This window comes from Thalassophryne amazonica, chromosome 3 (genome assembly GCF_902500255.1).
Source record: "Thalassophryne amazonica chromosome 3, fThaAma1.1, whole genome shotgun sequence".
NCBI lineage: Eukaryota > Metazoa > Chordata > Actinopteri > Batrachoidiformes > Batrachoididae > Thalassophryne > Thalassophryne amazonica.
This window is the reverse complement of record NC_047105.1, coordinates 71,083,499-71,093,186: the sequence shown is the minus strand read 5'-3', so window position 1 is coordinate 71,093,186 and position 9,688 is coordinate 71,083,499. Positions and strand designations below refer to the sequence as shown.

The following is a 9,688-nucleotide window of genomic DNA, read 5'->3' as shown; positions in this document are numbered from 1 at the left end:
CTTGGAATGCAACTCAGCATTCTTCTTCCTCCAAACACGATGAGTTGAATTTTTCCAAAAAGTTCTATTTTGGTTTCATCAAACCACATGATATTCTCCCAATCCTCTTCTGGATCATCCATATGCTCTCTGGCAAACTTCACATGGGCCTGGACACATACTGGCTTAAGCAGAGGGACACGACTGGCACTGCAGGATTTGAGTCCCTCTCTGCGTAGTGTGTAGCCTTTGTTACTTTGGTCCCAGCTCTCTGCAGGTCATTCGTCAGGTCCCTCTGTGTAGTTCTGGGATTTTTGTTCACTGTTCTCATGATCATTTTGACCCCACGGAATGAGATCTTGCGTGGAGCCCCAGATCAAGGGAGATTATCAATGGTCTTCTATGTCTTCCATTTTCTTACATTTGCTCCCACAGTTGATTTATTCACACCAACCTACTTGACTATTGTAGATTCACTCTTCCCAGCCTGGTGCACATATACAATTTTCTTCCTGGTGTCCTTTGACAGCTCTTTGGTCTTTGCCATGGTTGAGTTTGGAGTCTGACTGTTTGAGGCTTTGGACAGATGTCTTTTATACAGATAACTAGTTCCAACAGATGCCATTAATACAGGTAACAGGTGGAGAAGAGCTTTTCAAAGAAGTTATGTCTGTGAGAGCCAGAAATCTTGCTTGTTTGTCAGTGACCAAATACTTATTTTCCACCATAATTTACAAATAAATTCTTTAAAAAATCCTACAATATGATTTTCTGGATTTTTTTTCTAATTTTCTCACAGTTGAAGTGTACTTATATGAAAATGACAGACCTCTCTCATCTTTCTATGTAGGAGAACTTGCACAACCAGGGATTGACTAAATACTTTTTTACCCCACTGTATATTTAGTTTCATTCATTCAGTTTCATTCAATATATTGAAGTTTCCATTCAATATATATTTAGTTTCATTCAATATATTCCAGTTTCCACTCAACATATATTCAAGTTTCATTCAATATATTCAAGTTTCTATGCAATATATATTTAGTTTCATTCAATATTCTCAAGGTTCATTCTATATATTAAATGTTTCCAATGTTTATATTCTCATATTTTACTGTTTGGAATGCCAATAGTTTATATTTGAATATAGTTATATATAGTTATTTATTTATAATTAAATAAACTATTAAACAAAACAAAATAAAACTATTAAACAAATGTAACTTGATTTGTGAAATCAGGACGGTGAGTTGGCGCGCACACGAACGTGCGTGCGTTGTGGTAGTGGTAGTGGGTGGAGGCGCAGCAGAAGGAGGCAGAATCTGAGGAGAATCAGGCTGGAAAATACAACAAGTGAGTGAACTGTTGCTCCGCAAATAAAGTCACTCCGCAGCGGGATTTCACCGCTGCGCAAGTTTGGAACTGGCCAGAATACGGAATTCCAGTTAAATTAAGGACTACTTCGCGTCCTCATATTCATCCTTTTTGAAAAATCCAGATACTTTGCGGCTATTTTATTTTACTTATTTATTTTGGAGAGTTGGATCAACCCGTCGTGGATGAGAGCGCGTGACTGAGTTTGGAGCGCAGCGGCGGAGAAAGCGCACAGTGTTTGGTGCGTTTCCGTGCGCGTCCTGCGGCTCTCTGGCGGAGTCTCCGTATAAAATATGCAGCATGTGGACGCCGGAGAGAAAAGAAAGCAATTAAAAGCAGGTAGGACGACTCTGTTAAATGTCTGTTGGGGAAATTGGTAATAAAGTGTCATTAAGTTTATTGATTAAACTTTGAGTAGAGCTTTTCAATATTGCAGTGAAAATTTTGAATTCATTATGTATTATTTAAAGAGTTGTTTTGCAGTTTAAAGACAGGTCTGCGATTATTTCTAGACCATTTCTTTTTTAGTAATGCAAAATAAATCTTGTTTGAAGGAATTCTGCAAAATCCCCCCACATCACATTTGTGTAAACAAAAAATGGTGTTGCTGAATTCAAATATGAATGAGATTTTCCAAAGTGCAAAAATTTGGTTGCAAAAATTTATGTTTTAGGCATCATTTGGGAAGATTTTATTTTAAAGATTAAACAGTTATTTTGCACTCGTAATACTTTATGTTTGTGTCTTTCTTTTCCATAGGCTGCCTCATGTGACACATCAAAGCTGCCTTTATCACAACACTTGCAGTTCAGTGGATTCAGAATTAAGATTTTAGGACAAATTACTGCTCTGCATTTCCGAGGTACAAATCTGCTGGTGGACTGGGAAACGAGAAGTGTGAATATGAGCAAACAGGAGAGACTTAATTGTTCCCTTGTTGTTTTTGGCTCCTTTTCCAACAGACAAGTGAGTGCCCTTTCCCGTATGTGCCGGGTGAGATGAACTCCAGTGGGAATACTGTAGACCCCACCTGACAGCTCCTCTGCCTGAACAACTGAAAGCATGAAAGCAAACAGTCACTATGATGTTGATTTGCCATGAAGAAATTTTAAATAGCCGCTGTGTTTTGGGTTGCAGAGTGTAGAGACACTGGACTGCCTGAACAATAGGATACAAACTAAACGCAGTGAACACAAAGGAATGGAACATATGTTAGGCTTTTCACCGCCTGTGAGTTTCTGAGCGTCTTTTCTTTCGCCTTTACATTCCCCCCAAAAATCACATCTTACCCTCTTTCACCTCCTCTGTGCTGCTTCTTACCCAGAGTTCAGCCTGGCCGGCACAACCATTCCTGCTAAAGGGGAGGAGGACTTCCTCACGCTGGCCGTGTCCCGGCTCAGCCGCAAGAAACGAGTCATTGGGGCTGGCGTTGGTGTGGCCATGGTCCTGGTCTTGCTTGTGGCCATTCCCCTATTGGTCCACACCACAAAAGGGGGAGGGTCTGGAGGAGGGGGCACACATTATGAGATGCTTGGTAGCTGCAAGATGGTGTGTGACACCTTCACCCCCCCACAGGGAGAGCTGGCAGCCGTCTCCCCTCAGCCCCCAGACTTCCCCAACCGTAAGGGAAAACCAGGGTTCCGTGGGAGCCCTGGACTTCCTGGCCCCCCTGGTCCTAAAGGACCACCAGGAGAACCTGGTAAGCCGGGGCCACCTGGCCCTCCCGGTCCTGGACCAGGTGGCTATGGGTCCTCCTTCTACAGCCCTAAAATTGCCTTCTATGCCGGTCTCAGGAAACAGCACGAAGGGAGCGAGGTGCTGAAGTTTGATGACGTGGTGACCAACGTAGGGAACTACTATGAGCCGAGTACCGGCAAGTTCACCTGTCCCCTTCCTGGCATCTACTACTTCACCTACCACGTCCTGATGAGAGGTGGTGACGGGACCAGTATGTGGGCTGACCTCAAGAAAAATGGACAGGTGAGATGACGGGGTTCATGTACAACTGACCAAACAGACAAACTGCTTTTGTTCAAGTTTTACTGTAGCAGATGTCCTGACTGTTGCATGTGCAAAACATACATGTCAGAGTTTGGAAAACATCTCATCTCAACTCAAGTCAACACTTTATTTATAGAGCACATTTAAAACAACCGGCGTTGACCAAAGTGCTGTACACGTTAAAACAGGATATTAAATCAAATGTAGCAATTACAATAAAAAGTAATAAAATACATAACACAGTGCTATGAATGGAATTGAATAAATTAATTAAAATATAATTAAAATTCAATTCAAATAAAATTCAAATAAAATTTCACCAGAAGCCCACTTAAACTTGATTAAACGCCAGAGAGAGGAGGTGAGTCTTTAGGGAAGATTTAAAAACCTCAATCAATCCACAGAGCAGATGTTCCAGAGCCTATAGAGGCTCCTTTAGTTTTTGTCACCTTTAGTTTTTAGCCTCATTTTTGGTGTGACCAGTAGCAGTTGATTGGCTGATCTCAGCGCTCTGGCAGGGGCATAGACATGAAGGAGCGCAGACAAATACTGGGGGGCTAGGCCATTAAGAACTTTATAAACAAATAACAAAATTTTAAAATCTATTCTAAAAGCAACTGGAAGCCAGTGCAGTGAAGCCAAGACAGGGGATATGTGGTTATGCTTGCATTTGCCAGTAAGGAGACGAGCAGCTGCATTTTGTACCAGTTTCAGTACAGTACAGAGTTACAGTAATCCAATCTTGTGTTAATAAAAGCATGGATTACAGTCTCAAGATCTTTGCGTGACAGGTACCCTTTTACTCTTGATAAAATCCTTAAATGAAAAAAGCTGTTTTCACAACTGAACTAACATGGTGAACAAATTTAGGCCTGTCATCAAATATTACACCAAGATTTCTCACTGATGACCAGATGTCTGGTGTAAGAGGGCCCAGAAAGCCAGCAGGAAAATCAGATGGACCACTTCCAAACATTATTATTTCTGTCTTGTTTTCGTTTAAATTAAAAAATTTGTGGTCAATTAGGACTTAACATCATTTAAACTATCAAGCAATGTCTGTACAGAGTCACTGGATTTTGATGTTAAAGGCAGACAAATCTGAACATCATCAGCATAACAATGAAAAGATTATATTTTCTAAAAATTGACCCCAATGGCAACATATACAACAGGAAAAGAATCGGCCCAAAGATGGAGCCTTGGGGGACCCCAGTGAGGAGTGGGGCTGTGGATGAGGTGAATTCACCTATCTGCACAGAAAAACTATGGTCAGTCCCTTTGGCTGCTCCCTTGTTTGCACTTGGGGTCGCCATAGCAAATTCAAGGTGGATCTGCATGTTGAATTGGCACAGGTTTTACGCCAGGTGCCCTTCCTGACGCAACTCCACATTACATGGAGAAATGTGGCAGGGGTGGGATTTGAACCCGGAACCTTCTGCACTGAAACCATGCACATTAACCACTTGCTACCACCCCTGCCGTAGATATTACTGTCCACTGTCCTTTAAAAATGATTGGAGCTAAATAAGAACCACTTTCTCCAAAAATGTGGATAGAAATGGCAGTTTTGAGATAGGCCTGAAGTTAGACAGCACAGAGGGATCCATATTTTTCTTTTTGATGAGTGGCTGCACAACGGCGTGTTTGAGAGCGGCTGGAACACATCCGGTGCTAAGGCAGAGATTAAAAAATAAAAGAATATCAGAGCCCACCGTACAGAATACCTCTTTAAAAAGACAGGAAGGAAATCTGCAACTACACATCAAATTAAACTTTGACCCACCAGCAGTTTGGCCCAACAGATAATAAAATAATGGAACACATTTGCATATAATTTAATGTAATATAGCATCATCAATAATGTGCCTCAAAACCAGTGTTTTACAAAAGAAAATGCCTCAGACACATCATTAAAAATTATTAAAACTGTCATTTGGGAATGTTATTTATTGTCAGACAGTGCATTTGATTAAAATACAGGGCACACCCTGTCAAAAATGTACCACTTAGTATAAACTGTAACCACTTAGAAAAAAAGGTTTTAAGCAAAACAACGGGCAAATTTCCAAGATTTTTCAAAAAGAAATGACATTGTCTTTAGTAAGAAGAGAATTAAATAAAATTAAAAAAAAAGACTGAAAAAGGGAATAATTACAAGCACTGCTTATTGGTGTGTTTTATTCAGAAAGTGTTCAAAATGTTTCCTGAAAGAAAGTAATTTATTTTGGAGGGCAAAGCAAAAGAAGAAATGATGGAAGAATGAAAATTAATTGCAAAAGTTGAGAGAGAAAGAGAGAAAGTGTGTGACAGCCAAGTGATCAAGAGGATAACAATCCTCCTCCGCATCTCAGGGAACAAAGCCAAAATACAACAGCTGGCTACTGTCCTCTGAGGAACTCTGACTTGAACACTAATAAATAACAAGCACACACACGTCTGGATTAAAGTCTCCAATGCTTCCATCTGCAGATCTGTGACAGGCTGGAATTAGTGAACTCTCACTCTGATCGGTTGTTTGCGCGTGTGACGTCCGAGCAGAGGAGAAAGGCTTGCTTTGGATTGTTACAAACAGGCCAAGGGTTCAATTTTACCACCGTGCTTCCTCCAGTTTGTGAGCTGACAGCACTTTGCTGCAGAGCAGAACGTCACCCTAATGGGATGTTGTTCATGTGTCACATGCTCGCTCCAGTCTCTGTCCAAAATTACATCAGATAAGCTGCAGTTGAATAGGAAGCAAGTTTAACAAATGAAGAAATTATTATTATTATTATTATTATTATTATTATTATTATTATTATTATTATTATTATTATGTGGCCAAGTGGTTAGTGTGCTTGGTTTCAGTGCAGAAGGTTCCTGGTTCAAATCCCACCCCTTCCACATATCTCCATGTAATGTGTTGTTGCATCTGTAAGGACATCCAGTGTAAAACTTGTGCCAAATCAACATGCAGATCCACCTCGGATTTGCTGTGGTGACCCCGAGTGAAAAACAGGGGAGCAGCCGAAGGGACTTACTGTTATTATTATCTATATAGCACTTTCAAGTAACAAAAAACAGTGCTGCAAATATTGAAACATCAAGCCATCAGGACAAAACTACATTTTGCACCAATAAGAACAATTAAATCTGAGCATCAAGTTCAAATAAAATGTACACACACACACACGCACACACACACACACACACACACACACACACACACACACTCATCTTCAACGGAATATCCAAGATCGCAGTGGGGTGGGGGGGGGGCAGTCATAGAGCATGAGCCGGGGTACACCCTGGACATGACAGTCGCAGGTAAATAAATTATACTGTTTTAATTAATTTGTATGTAAAGTTTGACAAATTTTCAATATTACATTAACCTGCTACCTGTGTATGCAGAATAGTAGTAGTAGTAATAATAATAACAATAATAATGATAATTTTGCATCTATAAGAACAATTTAAATTGAACGTTAAATACAAACAAAACAGAAAAGCCAGCCAATGTAATTATACAAGATAAAACTAAATTATAGATTTCAGAAAATAAATAGGTTGTACTGAGGTGGACTTTCTAAAATCAACAGGCAAACTCTTCCACAAAGTAGGAGCATGGTAGTAAAGGTTTACAGCCTTTACTACCATGCTCCTACGTGCTGACTTCTTTTTAACCTCAGGGGCACAGAGCAATTCGGCATCCTGTGGCTACAGTGCACGAGAAGACACATAAGGTTGAATAAGGTGTTTACAACATCTAAAAACTAGGTTTCTGACCAAAATTCTCCTCAGATTTTGGTCAAAATCCACATTTTTCAAAATTATTTAGCATTTTCCCCCCATTTCTTTCTGCACTTAAAAATGCACCGATATATACAGATCCAGGATTTTTTTTTAAATATATAACTCATATTTTTATTTTATTAGTTTTATTTTATTGAAGACAATCAGGAAGCTCAAATAAAAATAGTTCAAATATGTGATTTCAGAAATTTATAAATTTTAATTTGCAATAGTTCAAATATGTGATTTCAGAAATTTATAAATTTTAATTTGCATCTGATTCTGCACCACAGCACTCAAATGTGTCTAATTGTACTGGCTGATGTAAATATTTCAGAGACAGACATGAAACCACCAAAATTAACTAATTTCCTAGCTTTAGTGGTAAAATCACTTGTTCCTTCAAGAAAATGGTAAAAATGTACATAAAAATGCAATTTAAAAATATGCTATTCAGATTCTGGATATAAAGCAAGTATAAAAAAATAAGTGTGTGTGTGTGTGTGTGATTTTTTTTTTTCTCTTTTTCCATTCAGTCTTTCAAATACACCCACCATTACACTGTTGGTCTAATCGATAAGAAATGGTTATTTCCTGTATGATTGAATTGTCAGTGTGTGTATAAAGTGCAGAATAAGGAGGACAGACGTTAAATGTCAGAAATAATTGGTGATCTAGGTTTTTTTTTTTTTTGGTCTTTATACACATTGTCATTCCTGTCTTCTCCTGTTGTTAAATCTTTCATAGCTTTTAGATGAGATCTTCACCCCTCCACCTGTGCCCCCCTTTACTCTCGCTCTCATTCACTTTTGCCATTCATGCTATTGACTTCTTCCCCATTAATTGTATTTTCCACCAAGTAAATTATTTAAACCAATTTAGTGCTAATCTTGCCCTCACAGTTTCAATACACTCACCATTTTTTTTTTTTTTTTGCTGAAAGTAGACTGTCTTGTGAAATAGACAGGTCAGTGAGAAACACACAACCTTGAGGATTAAATTGGAAAAGTTTTTAATTTACCATGAATAAGACATTTGTGTTTTACACCACACTTGTTCCACCAAACCAATGGACTTTGTTGGATTTTTTTAGCAGGACTACTCACAAATAGATAAACCAGTTTGTTTGTTTTTTAACCAGACTTAGATAAAACTTGGAGTCCAATAGAAATGTTTCAGTTTCTGGGCACGGCTGAATAAAGGTCCAAAGTGAGGGAATTTTAAGATATTTTTCAAACACGGTAAGACGGTGGGCCCTATCTTGACAGTCTATGGTGTATAGTTTGAAATGCAAAGCACGTATCAGTTTGGAGCGTGTCAGGCTCTTTTGTGCTATTTAGCAGAGAGCACAAAGGGGTTGAATTTGTCCTCTTCATTGGTCATGGGCGTGTTTTGGGCATAACATGAAATAAACAAACTAGAGTGTCACTTGTCATTCCTTTTGAGACAAAATGAATGAGGTGAAGCAAAGAAGCAGTAACGTGAGGTTTATTATTAAGCATGACTGTTTCCTTTTATTTTATTGAATGGTTCTTTTTCATTTAGTTTTTGCAACCCATTACATAAGGTATATCTGCGTATACATTAATTTTCTGCTGCTTATTCGGGTCTGGGACATAGTGGTAGTAGACCAAGCAGCTCATCCAACACTTCTCTACATTCAGCCAAGTCCTCTAACTCTTCCTGGGGGATCACGAGGCATTCCCAAGCCAGCTGGAAGATATAATACCTCCAGTGTGTCCTGGGTCTTCCCGGTCTGCTCCCAGTTGGACAAACCTGGAAGACCTCCCTAGGGAGACGACCAGGGGTCATCTCTACCAGATGCCTGAACCACCTCAGCTGGCTCCTTTTCGATGCAAAGAAGAAGCAGCAGATGCAGCTCTTTTTGGAGTTCCTCCTGGAGCATCTTACCCTTGCCTTGAGCATAAGCCTTGATACCAGATGGAGGAATCTCATTTCTGCCACTTGTATGCCTGACCTTGTTCTTTTGGTCAATACCCAAAGTTCATGAACGTATGTGAGGATAGGAGTGTAAATCAACTGGCAAAGCAAGATTCTTGCCTTCTGGCTTAGTTGTTTCTTCACCACAACGGTTGGGTACAGCATCCACAAAACATCAGACACAGGCTCAATCCATGTGTTGATCTCACGCTATACTTGTGAACAAGGCCCCCGAGATGCTTGAAGTCCTCTACTTGGTATAGTAACTCTACTCTGACCTACAGGGGACAATCCACGCTTTTATGACAGAAGATCATAGTCTCAGATTTGGAGGCGGTGATCCTCGTCTCACTCGTTTCACACACTGCCTCAAAACTGCCCAGTGCACATGGGTCAATGTCTGATGAAGTCAACACAACTACATCATCTGGACACCCAATCCCTGACTGAGCCTTGAAATCCTATCCATAAATGTCACAAAGAGGATTGTTGACAAGCGGCAGCCCTGGCAGAGTCCAACACCCACCGTGAACAGGTCTGAAATAATGCAGAAAATGCGGACCCTCCCTGGACTCTCCTCCTTATTGTGGTGAAGGGGTTTGTGTGCTCCAGTGAT

The 9,688-nt window shown here is 39.9% G+C and overlaps 1 protein-coding gene across 2 annotated transcripts in view; it reads left to right on the top strand.

Annotated features, from left to right (window-relative positions):
• The first annotated feature begins 1,266 nt into the window (after positions 1-1,266).
• Positions 1,267-9,688, top strand: part of LOC117507015 (complement C1q-like protein 4) — a 36,187-nt gene continuing 27,765 nt past the window's right edge. The window contains exons 1-3 of one of the 2 annotated variants that reach the window (XM_034166700.1): positions 1,267-1,695; positions 2,116-2,218; positions 2,319-3,336. In XM_034166700.1, the coding sequence (XP_034022591.1) occupies positions 2,797-3,336 (540 nt within the window). In that variant the 5' untranslated portion in view covers positions 1,267-1,695; positions 2,116-2,218; positions 2,319-2,796. The remainder of the gene's footprint in view (positions 1,696-2,115; positions 2,219-2,318; positions 3,337-9,688) is intronic. The other variant, XM_034166698.1, reaches the window with a different exon arrangement.